The sequence below is a fragment of the Gorilla gorilla genome, chromosome 13, assembly GCF_029281585.2.
Source record: "Gorilla gorilla gorilla isolate KB3781 chromosome 13, NHGRI_mGorGor1-v2.1_pri, whole genome shotgun sequence".
Taxonomy (NCBI): domain Eukaryota; kingdom Metazoa; phylum Chordata; class Mammalia; order Primates; family Hominidae; genus Gorilla; species Gorilla gorilla.
This window is the reverse complement of record NC_073237.2, coordinates 61622538-61640425: the sequence shown is the minus strand read 5'-3', so window position 1 is coordinate 61640425 and position 17888 is coordinate 61622538. Positions and strand designations below refer to the sequence as shown.

The 17888-nt window shown below is 40.5% G+C and overlaps 1 protein-coding gene across 1 annotated transcript in view; it reads right to left on the bottom strand.

Annotated features, from left to right (window-relative positions):
• LOC101142167 (histone-arginine methyltransferase CARM1) overlaps positions 1–17888 on the bottom strand; it is a 167136-nt gene that overhangs the window by 74714 nt on the left and 74534 nt on the right. The window contains 1 exon segment of the mRNA XM_063696218.1: positions 10588–10710. Within this exon segment, the coding sequence (XP_063552288.1) occupies positions 10588–10710 (123 nt within the window).

Below are 17888 nucleotides of genomic sequence, written 5' to 3'. Positions count from 1 at the left end.
GAATTGTGGTTTAAATACTGAAATGACAGATATGTCAATGTTGGAAACAAGAACAACTTCCCTTGGCAGAGGTGTCTTAGTCTGTTTGTGCTGCTTATACAAAATACCTGAAACTGAGTATAAAGAAACTTGTTGCTCCCAGTTCTGGAGTCTGGGGAGTCCAAGATCCAGGTGCTGCAGGTCTGGTGTCTGGTGAAGGCCCATTTTACAAAGATAGCTCTGTCTAGGTGTCCTCATATGGTGGAAGGGATGGATAAGGGCAAAAAGGGATGAACAGTGTCCTCATGCATCAAAGAAATGAAAGGGCAAAAGGGAACACCCTAAACTAGTTATCCCCAGCCCTTTTCTAGGGTACAAATACGTTCATAAAGGCAGAACCCTCATGACTTAATCACTGCCTAAAAGGTCTTCCCCACCTCTTAATACCATCACAATGGAGATTAAGTTTCAATAGTGAATATTGGGGGCACTGATACTATAGAAAAAGGAAAAGCAACTGTGGATTTGGACAAACCACTTAACTTCTCTAGGCTCCCTCTGTTAATTGAGGAAATCGGGTCTCAGCTTCTAAAGTTTTTCTTGATCTCCTTCTGCAAGCAAAAGTTAATCCAGAAGCCCAATAAGTAAAACAGATAGAAGGGGTGTTGTTCTCATGATAGAGGTTTTTGGGGAGGTAGGCTTGCTGTTGAACTTCAAGCTCCCTTACCTCTCTAACTTAGTCCCAGAAGGGACTTCTTGGTGCATCTTTCAATAGCACTGTGGTAAATCATTTTTAGGGGTTGTTTCAGTTTCAATGTTATATAATCCTAGTGGTTCTCAAAGTGTGATCCCAGAAGCATCATTATTAGACATGCAAATTTTCAAGTGACTCCCCATACTTAATGAGTCAGACACTCTGGGGATGGGCCCCAGCAATCTGTGTTTTAAAAGCCCCTCAGGGGATTGTAGTGCACCTCTTTGAGAGCCATTGTATTGCTCCCTGATGCTAAAGAGCTGTGTTCCTTCTGAACAGTTGCCAATACTGAGACCAACCAAGGAGAACTGAGTAGACTGGGGTGAGCAAGGGAAGAAGCAAGTGGAGAAAGAACTTAGGAACAACTGCGAATTTCTCCTGAGAATCGGATACCAGAGAGCTGCTCAAGACACTGCCCTGCCAAGTCTTTAGATCCTATAAGAAGAGTTGGGAAACAAGTACATCCTCAGCATCTGTAATGTCTGGGTTTTAAAAAGCAGTGACAAAGGACATTTCAACATGCAATTGAAACAACACGCTCTTGAAAAAAATGTGCCCTGCCTGGCCCTGTCCTCCCCACTGTTGCCTAGTGATCCCCCTTCCATGATATTTGTTTGGTTAATTTACACAGAGATATGGATGAAATGAGGCCCCATAATAATGTCGATGATAACTGTGATGACAATAATAGCACTAGCTAGAGAATGGCAGGCACTGTGCTAATTTTATATGGGTTTTCTTATTCAATCCTTATAATATCTTTATGAGGGACTATTGTTATCCACAGTTTTATAGGTTAAAAAAAACAAGGTCGGGAAAGGTCAAGTAACTTGTGTAGTAGGCAAAATAATGGCTTCCCAAAGATGTCCACATCCTGATTCCTGAAAACTGTGAATTGTTATATTACATATCAAAGGGACTTTGCAGATGTTATTAAAAATGGTGAAATGGGGAGATTATCTTAGATTATCTAGAAGGGTCCAAAACAGTCACAAGAGTCCTTGTAAGAGGGAGGCAGGAGAGTCAGAATCAGAGAAGGAGATATTATAATGGAAGCAAAAGTCAGAGTGATGTAGCCACAATCCAAGTAATGTGGGCAACCTCTAAAGGCTGGAAAAGGCAAGGAGCTGATTCTCCCCTACAGCATTCAGAAAGAACAGATTTCGGCAACACCTTCATTTTAGCCACATGAGACCCATTTCTGACTTCTGACCTCCAGAGTTGTAAGGTAATACAACTGTATTTTTTTAAGCTACTGTTTGCATTAATTTTTTACAGCGGCAATAGGAAACGTAATACATTTGTCAAGGTCACACAGTCATTAGGTCATAGGGGCAGGGATATAACCTCACACTGTCTGATTCCAGAACCCACCCTCAATTTGAATCCTTGCAGAGGTATTTAGGATCTACCCTACAGGGATGTGAATGTCAAGTGAGATGAAGACACATGGATATTCTCTCCCAAGTTGTCTTCTTTCCTCATCGATCACCAATCTAGCTATGAGAAGGCTCTTTATTTCTTGGATGAGGCTTTGTGGCAAACAGGGGGACATTCCACATGGATTACTTTAAACTCCTCCTCTAAATGTGTTACTAGCTGAATTTGCCAATAGAGCAGGATTCCTCTTTGGGTGGTAGAACTGTCTCCGTGTTTAAGTGCTTCACAATAGGTTGCTTGCTAAGTGAAAGATGGTTTTTCTCCTGCTTCCTGAATGAACAATCTACAAGGGTAGGTGCTAGTCAAACACATTCACTTCTTCACTTTCAAGGGAACCACCAGTTCCTGCTTACCTGAACATTCTAGAAGGAAGCAGCAAGGAATTGTTTTCACAAGTCATGTCCCACCTTCATGGCTATCTTCTCTGATGTTCTTTCTTAACTGTAATGTGGGGATGGTATTGTTTGCTCCAAGCACCACACAGACTCTTCCTGAAGATCTATGAGTTTATAGATGTGGAAATGCTTTCAAAACTCAAAAACTTCAGCTCTGCCAAATGCTTATTATTGTTTCCTTAACAGATTCCTTATTGCCACCTTTTAACTTCATTGTCAGTGCAAAAATAAAAAGTGTTGACAGGCTGGATGGAATCTTGTGACTCAGGCATTTGGTGTCTGTGGGAGAGTGAGGAGGAAGGAGAAGTTAGCAATTGGAGACACTTAAGAAATTGGAGAAAAACCCTAGCTCAAAGAGTTGAAACCAGGATAAATTCATACAGAAAAACTTCAAAGTATATGCTTTTTCTAGTGTTCAAGATTGAAAAATGAGAAGTACCTTTCCAATAATTGGCCTTCAAAGCATTTATGAAGACATTATCAACACATTTAAGATGGGGAACCCCATGGGAACCTAAGCATTTTCAAAAATCTCATTGCTGGCAGTAAGATGTGAAAAATGAAAAGAGGAACATTTAATTTCTTCTCATCCTTCAGGATCTAATTGAAGTCACATATCTTTTCTGAAGGATTCCCTAACCACCCCAGCTCATGGGAATGGTTCATTGTGTAGACATGCCATGTTTCATCTCTGCCATTCATGGGCACTTGGCATTCACTGTGTGTCAGGAATTTTATTTGTTTGAAAACCAACTGGATTTTAAGCTATGTGCTCTATGTCCTCCCAGGGCTTAGAATAATACAGACTACATTGGATCAGGTGATGTATTCAATTTCTAGAAAGCTTTTGCTTACAACTAAAGGACTCACACCCTGTCGCCTTGTGGCTTTTCCTGAGCTTTTGGTATCATCCTGCTGGCTCCCTCATTCTAACTCTTTTCCTTTGATTTACTGTCATCTTTTCTTTATCCTCTATCAGCTTCCTGTTGGTAGCCCAAAGTCAGAATCCTGGATCTTGAAGCACATGCTGTGGCATACCAGACAAATCCTTGCTTCTGGACCAAGGCACCCATTTCCCCAACTGCTGGGAATATTGGCAGAAGATGGCTCTCAGGTGAGTCATGTTCTAAGTGCTGCCCAGGAGAGCCACCTTACCCAAGGTCACACTTCTTCCTCAGTGTGTGTGCATTAAAAAAATGTGGAACATAAAGTCCCCCGCCTCAAGGTGGTTCAACTCTGAAGGGCCACCCCAGCTCAAGAACTCCCTGTGCGATTGGCTGAGTCCTTTAGTATGACTATATTGCAGCTTAACTCCCCCCTCGGCCAATCTATCCTGCCTCCTTCACTTCCCCAGAAGTGAGGCTCCTAAGAGCTCTTCCCAATATACTTCCTGCTTACAAACCTCCACGTTGAGTCTGTTTCCTAGAGAAGCTGCTCTATGACAGATCTTCTGTATAAATGAGAAGACAAACAGTGTCCACAGCAACGAGGATTGTTGGAGGCCTGCCTCACCTAAAGTCAAGCCAGACCAATCTGGCCACAGCTACCAATTCCTCGCAGTGAACACAGCCATCATCCTGGCCATCACATGCCAGAAAGGTGAAGTTTGGCTACTCCTGGTCTCCATCATTGCTGCCCAGTAGAACTTTCTGTGACAATGGCAACGTATTCTACATCTTTCCTGTCCAATGCAATAACCAATAGCTACTTGTGGCTACTGAGCACTAGAAATGCTATGGTGACTAAGGAATTTAATTTTTTACTTTTATTTTTATTTTATTTTAGTCTCACTTTGTTGCCCAGACTAGAGGGCAGTGGTGTGATCTCGGCTCACTGCAACCCCTACCTCCTGGGTTCAAGTGATTCTCATGCCTCAGTCTCCCGAGTAGCTGGGACTACAAGTGCTTGCCACCATACATGGCTATTTTTTTTTTTTTTTTTTGAGGTGGAGTCTCACTCTGCACCCAGGCTGGAGTACAGTGACATGATCTCGGGTCACTGCAACCTCCACCTACCTCCCTGATTCAAGCAATTCCCCTGCCTCAGCCTCCCAAGTAGCTGGGATTGCAGGCACATGCCACCACATCCAGCTAATTTTTTGTATTTTTAGTGCAGACAGGGTTTTACCATGTTGGCCAGATGGTCTCGACCTCCTGACCTCAGGCAATCCGCCTGATTTTTTGTATTTGTAGTAGAGACAAAGTTTTGCCATGTTGGCCAGGATGGTCTCAAATGCCTGACCTAAAGTGATCCACCCGCCTTAGCCTCCCAGAGTGCTGGGATTACAGGCGTGAGCCACTACCCCCAGCTAGGAATTTAAATTTTATTGTTAATTAATTTATATTTAAATAGCCACATGTGTGTGATGGCTACCATATTGCACAGAGCAGCTTAAGATGATGAGCTGCTTTACAGAGGGAATGTCACAACAGCTCCATTTCCATATGCCTTTACTTCCACCACCCCATGATCTGGAAACACTTGGTCTGACCCTTAAAAATCATTCTAATGAGGCATATCTAGGAACTGTGTACTAGTGATGTCTAATTATAAAGTGGCCCAATAATGATTCTGAACATTGTTAAATCTGAGTGCCGAACTTTGTTGTAAGTTTAAGTTGATTGCAGCGCAAAAATCTAGTCATAATCACTCACTTTAATTTCTATTACCCTGGTGGCCCTTTAAGGAGTTTCCCATTTAGGTAGAGAGATGTAACATCTATCTGTGTATAAGTTTAAATTAAGGAATTCCCTTTTCTCGATTTTATACTTGTATAGATTTGATGAATGCTTACTTCTTTTCCATTTGGTCTCTATAATCTCGGGGACTTTGCTTTATGTTTTGTATATAAGAAAAGGAAAAAAGGAGCAAGAGATAGCTTCCAGCTTGAGGTGGGAAGGTTCACAGCTTGGAGACCCACGGGAGACCTTTAGTCCTGCCCTGTTCCTTAAACAGGAATGATATCTTTTTACTGACCCAGAAATGTCACATGGGACCCACAGTGAGAGCACGTAGCCACACCTTGCCAAGCTTGTGACCACTCCTGCAAAAACATGTACATGCATGCCGTACAGATAAGAAGTCGTTGGCATCAGCCTGCCTACCAAGGACCAACCCTTACAAAATCAGGCTGTTCTACTAAGTGAAACTGAAGTTGAATTCAATGCAATTTGAAAATATTTTATTTACTTAAAGCCTAGAAGGCTGGTGTGTGAAGAAGAATCCAGGGACAGGAGATGGTAGTTAAATTTGTACATTTTTCTTTCTTGTTGCAATTTTATCTTTTCCAAGAAATTTAATGAAGACTCCAGAGAAAAGAATTAAATGTCTGCTGGTTCAATTACCAAATAATGAAAAGGTTGAAAGGAGCACCATGCACTGTGTGCTGTGCTGCTAGATCAGCCTATTCTTAGAGTAAAATTCTTTTCCGTGCTGTTCACAGTCGCATTTTGCCACCCACAAACTGTACAGATGAGTGTTGGTGTGAGAAGCAAAAACCACGAGCTGGTACAGATCGTCCTCCACAAGGTGAAAGGGTCTTGGTCCCTGGGGAGCATCTCATGACACCCACGCAGGAGTGATGGGCAGAGTAGAGGCCATGGATTTCAGGAGGGACCAGTCTGTTGTTAAATCCACACTTTGAGAAGATTCTAATCATCCTTGGTGCCGAATACATTTTTAACCAGCCTGTTCTTAGGACCACATGCAGGAGAAGCCTCAGGAGCAAAACAGACTTGCGAGCGAGGATTTCAAGGGCTCCCAGCAGTCCCTGACAGCATTTGGAAAGCCACCCCTGTCCCCAACCTGCCCCAGTTGTACATAGAAAAGAAAGATTACTGTAACACACACATCCTCTACAAAAGCTAAAACCAAAGATAAACTATGATGCTTTGGAATTCATTAGAACTTTGGTTTTAATGTTTTAAAAATCAAGCCTCCAGGAGACTGAGGCAGGAGAATCGCTTGAACCTGGGAGGCAGAGTTTGCAGTGAGCCAAGATCGCGCCACTGCACTCCAATCTGAGTGAAAGAGCAAGACTCCGTCCCCCCGCTGCCCCTACCCAAAAAATCAAGCCTTCCTAGAAATACTAGGTAAGGGAAGGGAAGAGGCAGTTAAGTATAGACTCCTTTCACCTCAGCACCATGGTGACAGTCTCCCTGCTCATGCTGGGACCACCCCAAACACCTTTTACCACCAAAACTGAAAGACTCAATGAGCAAGTCATCATATAGCTTCTTTTTCAGCTTTAAATCAAGTTCTCTTTTGGGTATATAAGAGAAAAGCCTCGTTTTTAGGAAATACACACTGAAATGCTTAATGATAAAGGGCTATGGCTATGATATATATAACTGACCAATAGAAAAGGCGTGTGTCTCTATATCTCTGGACGTATATGTATGTTTTCATATACATACATGTATAAATGTTCATATACTTATATGTGTGTTTATATACATACACGTGTGCTCATGTGTTCATATACATGTGTGTATTTTTCATATATACATTCATGTTCATATAAATGTGTGTATATGTTCATAAATGTGTGTGATCATATACATATCTGTATACATATTAATATTAATGTATGTTTGCATGTGGTGGGAAGACAAACTAGAACAAATGATAAAGCAAACAGGGTGAAATGTAAACAATAGGTGAATCTAGGGAAAGGGAATTTGAGTAGCCTTTGAGCCATTTTTATTTGTTTATTTGCTTATTAGAGATAGGGATTTGCTATGTTGCTGATGCTGGAGTACAGTGGCTATTCACAGGCACAGTCACAGTGTACTTGCACCTGCTATGGCTGGAGACAGGATTATGGCTCAGAAAGGTGAGAATATCTCTAGCTAATTTCTTCCTCTTTTTCCTTAAAGTACTATATCCAAGGATATTAGATGTTTAAGGTTTTAAAAGTAACTAAAGTATCTCCAACCACTTTAAAATATATGAAAAACAAACTATATGAAGGAAAGAAAACTCCCAAATTATTTATGCCACTCTTTTATTTTATTTTTTGGTCTCTTGTGTAAGATACAACAGGATCAATACCTTATTAAAAATCAAATCTCTTTGAATATAGGAAGAGACCTTGATTATTACTGTTTCTCCTGTATTGCCCAACAACAGAAATGTAGAGTGCAATTGAGTAAAGATATGAACGAATGAATAAGCAGCACCTAAAACAAAGTTCTAAACAACCCCTCACCTTAAAATTTCATTTTAAAATCTACTAATATCTAAGCAGAGGCATTGTTGTCTATGAAGTTCTCTCTACATATTTTCATCCTCCTCTTCTCTATTCTTTTTCAGGCCTCTCTATCTAAAGCTTACTAGGGCCATTAGGAAAGTGAAAATGTAAGGCACAAACTGGGAGAAGATATTTGCTACATACATAACTGACATAGGATTAATATCTAGAAAATAGAATTCGTTCCTACAAATAAACTAGAATTAGACAAACAATTTAAAAGAAAAATTGTCAAAAACCTGAATAGGCATTTTACTGAAGAGAAAGCACAAATGGCCAAAATACTTGCAAATATGTTCAAAGTCATAAGCAAGTGGAAAAAACAAAACCACAAAGATCCTGTCACAACCACTAGATTGGCAAAAATTTCAAAGTCTGACAATATCAAAGTGCTAACAAAGACATAGAACAATGGCACCCATATACTGCTGGACGGAATAAAAATTGGCACAGCCACTTTGGAAAACAATTTGGCATTATATAGCAAAGTCAAAGGTATGCACACCCTATGACCCAACAATTCCACTCCTGTGTATGCCTGAGAAACTTCAGCAAAGACGCAGTGGAGACTGTGTGCAAAAATATTCATAATAATACTTTTATAATGGAAGCCATCCAAAGTCTGCCAACAGGACTAATGACTTGAGGCATATCATATCACGAGACACTCTACAGCACTGAAAATGTATAAAAAACAGCTGTATGCATCAACAAATACGACCCTGAGGAACACGATGTTGGGTGAAAAAAAAAGTAAATTGCAGGAGAATGCATGCATTATGAGCCAATTCATGGAAAGTTCATAAGTGATATGTTTTTAGGAATAGAAATATATGTGGTAAAAGTATAAAGAATAAGAGAACAGTAAACAAAAATTCACAGTAGTGACTACCTCTGTTCAGGGCAAAAAGATAATGCAATCAGGACAAGGTACACGGGCCTTTAAAGAAAATGCTAATGGTCCATTTCTTAAAACAGGAAGTAGGCACACATTCATTGTATTGTTATTCTTTACACTATATATATTTACAAATATTATTTGCAGTGTAGTCAATATTGAATAAAAATGACATTTAAGAATTAGTAAAGAAACAAATGACTGAAAATATTTTCTTCAGGACTTGCTGGAAGCAGAAAAGAGAATACAACAACCTACCCATCCATTAGGCTCTGACAGTCTTTCCCTCCAAACATGCCAGAGTTGTCTACTTGTCTCTTGGTTCCTCTTTGCTCACTCACGTCAAAACCAACTATCACTCAGAGGTACCAGTTGTCCGGGCCTGAAGGAGGGTTTCATGATGCTCATCTGAAGCAGCAGCCAAGCTTTTCTCTCTATCTGTCATCCTATCCCTCATTAAAATTCAGGCCTCCTCCAGGTATGAATGACAAGCGCATTACCCTGTTCACACGGGTGCACACATATCCAATTTCTGCAGTTTGATTGGGTTATTATTACATCCAAATATTACTGAAAGCCATTATTACCTGACTCTTGACTTTGACTTATTTTATAATATTTGTACACATTTCATAATGATAATAGAGCACTACATTTAAAACAAATCTTCTCCCTCTCCTCCAATCAGAACCTGAAATCTTAAAAAGCTCCTCGAAACACAGACACCTGTCTCTTCCTCTTACTACAACCATGTAGCAACAGCCCCTTAAACCAAAAGCAAAATTTTAAGTGAATGGTGCAGCTATTGTCATTACAGCACTTAAAAAGAAAAAAATAAATCTAGCTGCAGTGAAACATTACTCCTCACCCGGATAATTAAAGAAAACATTCATGTCTCCCTTCCTCTGCCCCAGCACCGTCTGCCACCCAGTGGATGGGAAGGGAGAAGGTTTTGCTACAATTTCAGTATCATGACAATTTAAAAAATTAATTTTTTCATATCAATCACTACAGGGAAATCAGGCTTGATTGGCAGTAACATTCCAATACAGCAAAAATTAGAAACTGGTTTTATTAGTCCATTTTCACACTGCTGATAAAGACATACCTAAGACTGCATAATTTATAAAGAAAAAGAGGTTTAATGGACTCACAGTTCCATGTAGCTGGGGAGGCCTCACAATCATGGTGGAAGGCAAAAGGCATGTCTTACATGGTGGCAGACAAGAGAGAACGAGAGCCAAGCAAAAGGGGTTTCCCGTTATAAAATCATCAGCTCTTGTGAGACTTATTCACTACCATGAAACAGTATGGAGAAAACTGCTCCCATGATTCAATTATCTCCCACCGGGTCCCTCCTACAAAACATGGCAATAAAGGGAACTACAATTCAAGATGAGATTGGGGTGGAGACATAGCCAAACCATATCACTGGTTAAAAAAAATAAATTATTCTAAATGACCTACCTGGAAGACTCCATCACTGGGTACCCTGAAGTATACTAAAGACCCACTTGGTAACTGCCTTAAAAATACAACCACTGGCCAGGCACTGTGGCTCACGCCTGTAATCCCAGCACTCTGGGAGGCTGAGGCGGGTGGATCACGAGGTCAGGAGATTGCGACCATCCTGGCTAACACAGTGAAACCCCGTCTCTACTAAAAAAAAAAAAAAAAAAAAAAATACAAAAAAATAGCTAGGCGTAGTGGTGGGCCCCTGTAGTCCCAGCTACTCGGGAGGCTGAGGCAGGAGAATGGCATGAACCCGGGAGGTGGAACTTGCAGTAAGCCTAGATCGCGCCACTGCAGTCCAGCCTGGGTGACAGAGCCAGACTCCGTCTCAAAAAAAAAAAAAAAAAAAAAATACAACCTCTTACCTCAGCATACTGTGCTACTGTACTGAACTGGCTTCAACTGCATAAACTCTCCTAGCTCCAGCCTGTACAGCAAAAAATGACAGGATTCCTGATCCACAACCAACATCTAGAACCACCTAAAAGGAAAGAAGACAAAAAAAAAAAAAAAAGTGTGAAAACACAAACAAGGGCTTGGCTACTGGCACAAAGCCAGCTTTGGGTGTTGAGGTCAGACTTATTATAATAACACTAGCTTTGATGTTTCTAGTGGCCTTACCTTGGCAAGGTTATGAATCTTTGTGAGACTTGTTTTTCTCACATGTTAAATGGGGTTAATAACAAACACTCTTAGAATTGGATATAGAGATTAAATAATATGAAAGTATGCAAAGCACTTGGCACATAATTGGTGTTTCACAAATTATTGCTATTATTATAGTTTCTTTGTAACATGGATTGCTTTGAGGATGCTTAGGGCCAAGAGAAGTAGTGTCACAAATGGGCTTGCTCCACCAATTCTATCAGCATAAACAAACGAAAACTGTGGCAAATAACTTTTGGAATGATATACCTAGGTTTAGAAATCACTGAAGATAGTCTTGAAAAATTCAAAAATGAAGGGTGCGCTTTTATACCAGGCCCTCTCCATAAAGCTGGGGAGGTTTCTATGGAGGGTAGGAGCAGATGAAGGTAGTGAAGTGACGAAATTTGTCTTCCACTCTCTGTGTTCAGACCTGGATCTTAGATCAAGAAAACCACCATTTACTGGCATAAAAAGGCCAACACTTAACCCTGCGTGCAAGGGGTGGATGGTATGTGGTCAACCCCCCCCTCCGCAAGCACTGCTGGAGCTAAGGCCTGAATCTCAGCCTGATCATTGAAATTTCAAGTTACTGTATTTCTGTCTCATTGATGCCTTTTAGTCTCAGCATCTTTTGGCACTAGCTTTGAACAAGACATTTTCCTTGGCTTTACCTCCCCACAATAACAATATGAATAGACAACATTATTATGCCGATGTAATAGGAAAAAAAATAAACCCTGAAAATCGGAGACATCGAACAATCACCTCAAGTTCAGCTGGCAATAAATAGGGAGGCTAAGAGTTGACTCTGAACATGTCTGCCTTCATGCTCATGTTTTGTATTATAATACATTGCTTGCTGACATTCATCTTCTATAAAACTGACATTTCAACACAGCAATACCAATTAGACAACGGTTGACAAGGAAACAAAGTAATATGTTTTGTTGGAAAATTTAGAAAAGTTAAAAAAATTATAGCAGGAAAAATTTGCCAAAAAACAAGAAATATTAAGGGGTGTGTGTGTGTGTGTGTGTGTGTGCGCGCGCATTTTAACTGCAATATCACACTGTGATGACACAGATACTGTGCCATTATTCTAAGAGAACATGCTGTTAGTAATGGGTTCACAGTGCTCACTTATATTAATCTAGAGCTGTGGCTGTATTCCATACAGTTTCCTAGGGTTTGGGTAATTAGGAGCATTACCAATTTAAAATGTCATCCAGACTCCAAAATTGGCTATCAGGCTGTCTATACTTTTAGAAATTTTAGTATTCTCTTTTCCTCATCCTCCCCAGGAAATACATCATCTTCATGTGGCCATGGTCTGTTACAAGAACACTCACAACTGCCATTTAAGAAATGGAGGCTGTTAAGTTGGAGAATGCAATCCATGGTCCCAAAGAAAAATGTACTACATTCAGAAGAAACTTTCTAGAACTTTCTTCAATTAAAAGTACAACACCCTAGATTTCAAGTTCAGCCCAAGGTATGGATGCAAAGTTAAGAGACAATGGAAATTGCACCTGGATGCTCTGGGAACAGGTGCCCTGGAAATGTGTAAATGAAGTTCTTTATCTAATTTATTAAAATGGCACGAAGCACATCTTAGAGCAGTGTTTTCCAGTTCTCGTGATGCTGCAGACTAAAAACTAAAGGAACATCTTTCCATTAGCAGAGAGATGGGGGAAAGGAAATAGGGAGAAAGAAAAAGAGACAGAGATGGGAGGGAGCCTTATGTGGTTAGGCTTTTGGAAAATTGGTCCATTTGGTGAAAAGATACTTTAACAGATCCAGGCCATATCTAGAGAAGTAGTGACAAATTATAAGCTGAGAAAATTTTCTAAAAATGCAAGCCAAAGTAACTTTAATCATTTGGCTATTTCAAAACAGAGTTAGGCCTTGAAAAAGAATCCAATCCTTTGCTAGCACTGTCCAGATAAGTCCATCTGCTGCCCACTTATGTGGATATTAAAAAATCTTGAAAAGTAAATTTTCAGTCATGCAATGGGAAGAGACAGTGAGGAGGTAGAGGGACATTTCCCCTTCTCTACATAAGCCATGCACCTTTGGAAAACAAAGCCTTGGAGGACCAAGGATAAATCCTGTGGGAAAAAAAAAACTAATAATCAAAGCAAATATTTAGGCTCTAATGGAAATACACTACCTCAGCCCTTTCCACCTGTGGTTTCCAAGACTGTGGAAGAAGAAAAGTCATTAACATGGGTAATTCCATTATGCTTTCTTACATAGCACCTTAGGAAGCATTGGAGCTGCATCTAATTGTATTTATTTGTTCTTATAGAGATAATATTGAGCTCATTTCTTATTCTACCATTGGTAGATCATCACAGAAGTGGATATATTTCAGGAACTTGGCAGACATTAAGTTATACTTTCATGCTCTGGGAAAATATATCTCCCCTCAGGCAGAGGCAAAATAGAGTAACTAAATATCCTTGTATATGTAGAGCAGTTTACAGTTTCCAAAGGATGTTTGCCTGACATTATCTATCAGATCCTCATGCCTCTCGGGAATACAGAGTACATATAGTTTTGTGCCCATTTTATTGATAAGCTGAGGCTCAGAGATACTAAGTAGCCAGCCCAAGTAGGTAGCATTGGCAGAATTGGGATGAAAATCCAGTGTTTAGCTCTTTGCACCACTCTTGCTCTCTTTTTGTGCAGAAAAAAAAAAAAAAAGAAATGAGTGGACTGTGAAGAGATGCATATCTGGCCATGTCACACTTCTAATAGTTCCACACATCTGGAGGAGAAGGAGAAGGAGAAGGTCTCTCTGGTACGTTGTCCTTAGTCCTGAGCCATCCAGTAATGACTGACCTTTCTGGCCTCTTCTTTTGTACTTCTCTCCCTTCTTCCACACACACCCTGGGCTAGGAATCATGTCCCTTTACTTCATTCTGTGCTCCCTCATGAGCAATTCTCTGTGGCAGTGGGAGCCATTATCCCATACCAAATGTTCACGTTCTCTCAGAATGCAGCTGCCAGGAAGCAGCTGCCTACCCAAGACTACATCTTTCCACCCCTTTGCATCTACATGCATGGCCAGTGGAATGTGAGGCAAAGTGATGAGTGTCACTTCTGGACCAAGGTGGTTAAAGTTCCAGCATACCTTCCCTGCACTGAAGATGAAAACAGCCTGAATCTCTGGATCACCACTTTGGGAAGAGCCACTCAGAACACACTGGACATGTCATGAGCAAGAAATAAATTTTATTATGATAAACAGCTGAGATTTGGGGATCATTTTAGTAGTAGTTGGCATCCACTGATCAATACATTTCCCCTAGATAACATTCCCTCCTCTCATTTTTCTACCTGGGAAACATCCTTCAAGACCTAGCTCAAATCTCATATCTCAGGGATGCCTGATTCCCCAGTCAGGGTAGGCTGGGCTCTCTGGCACCTTTGCATGTCACTCTCTAACAGCACTTATCACAGGATATGACAAGTAGTTCTTTACATGGTTGTCTTTCCTGCTTAGCCTGTGAGCTTACCAAAGACAGGAATCACATCACCTCTCAGAACCTAGTGAGCACAGTAGGAAATATAAAAACCATTAATAAATACTTGTTGCCTAAATGGCTGAATGGGATGGCCCAAGATAGCAGTCTTTTAATTCCAACATCACTTTGAAATATCTTCGGAAAAGGCCTATGACTTTTGTCTAATATTTGGACTCTGGGAATGCTCTTGCATCACAAGGCAGCACCCAAAGAGGTTGAGCTCAGGATGCCCTTGCCTTATTCAAGATTCACAGCCTATGATGTTTCACTCAACCTTCCTTGTCTTCTGCATTCGGGCCTCTTTCGTATTTCTTGGCCTCCAAGTCACCCCACGCATCTGACACTTTTCACTCTTGATCTTCATGATCTCTACTCTTCTTCCTTGACTATCATTGGAACACGATCACCCTTCTGACTAGCTGAGGTAGCCTTCCGCCATGACTTCCTGCCTGAACACAGGCCTTCTTAGAAGACTTTAGGCTCATTCCTGCCACAGGCCTTAGTACATACTGTTCCTTTTGCTTGCCATGCTCTCCATTACACACAATCTGCTTTCAGTCTGCGGTCATTTTCTTTCACCTACTCAGTGACTATTGTGCTGGATATTTTCTATTTGCTTCTCCAGATCTATCCTCCACTCTTCTCATCCTGGTCTTTGGCAGGAGCCTGATCTATATACACTGTTACAATGGGCTTCCTTGCCACTGGATTCTAGTTGGGATAAGTCAAGAGAAATGACAATAGGAGATCAGAGGGGGTGAGGACAGTGAGGTCAGATTATTTACTCTTTTGGCTCCCTTTTTTCTGTGTCTCGATGGATTGTGACTTTACTGAAGTCACAGTTCCTGTTGGACTCCCATGTCCTACAGCTCTGATATTATGTCACATTTCCAGTAACTACCTTTAGGTCCAGATAGAATAACAGGTCCACATTCTTGCTGGTAACAGAGTGCTTCACTATCCCTTCTTTGTTCTCCTAACTCTGCCTACATCTTTGTAAATAGTCATGTTACTTTTAACTCTCACAAAACACCCTGTGTGATGGTTAATACTGAGTGTGAACTTGATTGAAGAATACAAAGTATTCATCCTGGGTGTGTCTGTGTGGGTGTTGCCAAAAGATATCAACATTTGAGTCAGTGGTCTGGCGAAGGTGGATTCACCCCTAATCTGGTAGGCACAATCTAATCAACTTCCAGCAAATATAAAGTAGCCAGAAAAACTTGAAAAGGAGAGACTGGCCTAGCCCCCCAGCCTACGTCTTTCTCCTGTGCTGGATGCTTCCTGCCCTTGGACATTGGACTCCAAGTTCTTCAGTTTTGGGACTCAGACTGGCTCTCCTTGCTCCTCAGCTGGCAGAGAGCCTATTGTGGGACCTTGTGATCATGTAAGTTAATACTTAATAAACTCCCTTTTAGATAGATAGATACATAGATAGATACATAGATAGATGCATAGATACACAGGTAGATTATATAGATATAGATATAGATATGGATATATTTCCAATTAGCTCTGTCCCTCTAAGACAACCCTAATACACCCTGTCATGTGTGCTGTCTCTCTCCTGCAGGGACCCTGGCTGTTAAACCAACTCATCCTTAAGGTCACAAACACCTCCATCTTTTAATCATCAGTGTAGGGAAAGTATGCTGGACCATTAACCACCTTCGCCCAGAAGTGACACTCATCACTTCCTCTTACATTCCACTGGCCATGCATGTAGGTGCAAGGAGGTGGGGAGATGTTGTCCTGGCTAAGTCACAAACATCTCCCCTGGTCTTTGCTCTCCTACCATGTTAGGTCCTCCTGTTGTATACTTTCTTATCAGCATCTCTTCATACTCTTTCTCATAACATTCACCAGAATTATAATTTTTCATGTAATGAGTGATTATTTGATTAATATCTGCTCTCTCTCCTGGATAGTAATCTTCATTAAAGGAGAGACCCCATCTGTTTCTCACTATTGAATCTGACATGTAGTACAGGATCTGGTGCACAGTAGAGACACTCACTAAATCTTTATTGAACAAACTGAGGAATGAAAATATCCCTCACTACCACAAATAGAGGACAGATTCATGATCCAGAAAATATGGTAAAAATCTGTTACCTTGCTGAGAAGCCACCTTATACCAGCATAAGTCCTCTCCAGCCTAGTTAAATTAAGAATCTTTCAAAGGATGACTTTCTTTTGACCTTGCCATATTCTCCCTATATTACCATCCAGTTACGTCTTGTGGACAATTACCTTCTAGAGAGGGAATTCATCCTCAGCTCCCTGTTGGATACACAGGCAGTGATGGTAGACATGGATCTTTTTTGGCTTATACATAGTGGCACCCCAAAATAGTATGAAATCCCTGGCAGGACTAACTGGGAAAAGTCAACAACTGGTCCATGTAATCGCGGCCAAATGTCCTGGGAATTTATTGGTAAGAAAAGTTTTAAAAATATTAGAAAGAAAGAGTTATCATTTTGCTTTCCGGATTATTTTAATTACATGTTCTTGTGGCTTCCTGGGCAAAGAAATCCTGCAAAGTGCTTGGACAGGGTTTACATAGCTCCAAGTAGATTCAAAACTATTCATTTGGATTTAGTAGGTTAAAATTAACAAGGAATATATAGATCCTTATGAAAGCATGAAACAAAATTACCCTTGAATAAAAGAGCAAAAATAAATACAGTCATCTGTTGGTATACATGGGGAATTTGTTCCAGGAATCCCCTTGGATACCCAAATCCTTGGATGCTCAAGTCCCTTATATAAAATAGTGTGGTATTTGCATATGACATGTGCACATCCTCCTGAATACCTTAAGGAGTCTCTATATTACTTATAATACCTAGTGTAATGTAAGTGCTATGTAAATAGTTGTTGTACTATATTGTTTAGGGAATAATGACAAGAAAAAAGTGTCCATACATGTTCAGTACAGACACAACCACCCATCTTTTTTCCAAGTATTTTTGTTCCACAGTTGGCTGTATCCATGACGTAGAACCCACAGAAACAGAGCACATGAATATGGAGGACCTATTGTATCTACTACTTCTTGTATACTTATTATATGCTATGCCTGTTTAGTACTGTGTAGGCATTACCTTTTAAACTTGTGATAACAATTATTATTTTCTCCATTTTGTAGATAAGGAGGCTGAGAATCAGAGATGAGATTTTTTAAATTATCTAAGTTGAATCCTAAACTATTAGCCACTCTCTCAACTTCAATTCTTTATTTTATTTTATTTTATTATTATTATACTTTAAGTTTTAGGGTACATGTGCACAATGCGCAGGTTTGTTACATATGTATACATGTGCCATGTTGGTGTACTGTGCCCATTAACTCGTCATTTAGCATTAGGTATATCTCCTAATGCTATCCCTCCCCCCTCCCCCCACCCCACAACAGTCCCCGGAGTGTGATGTCCCCCTTCCTGTGTCCATGTGTTCTCGTTGTTCGATTCCCACCTAT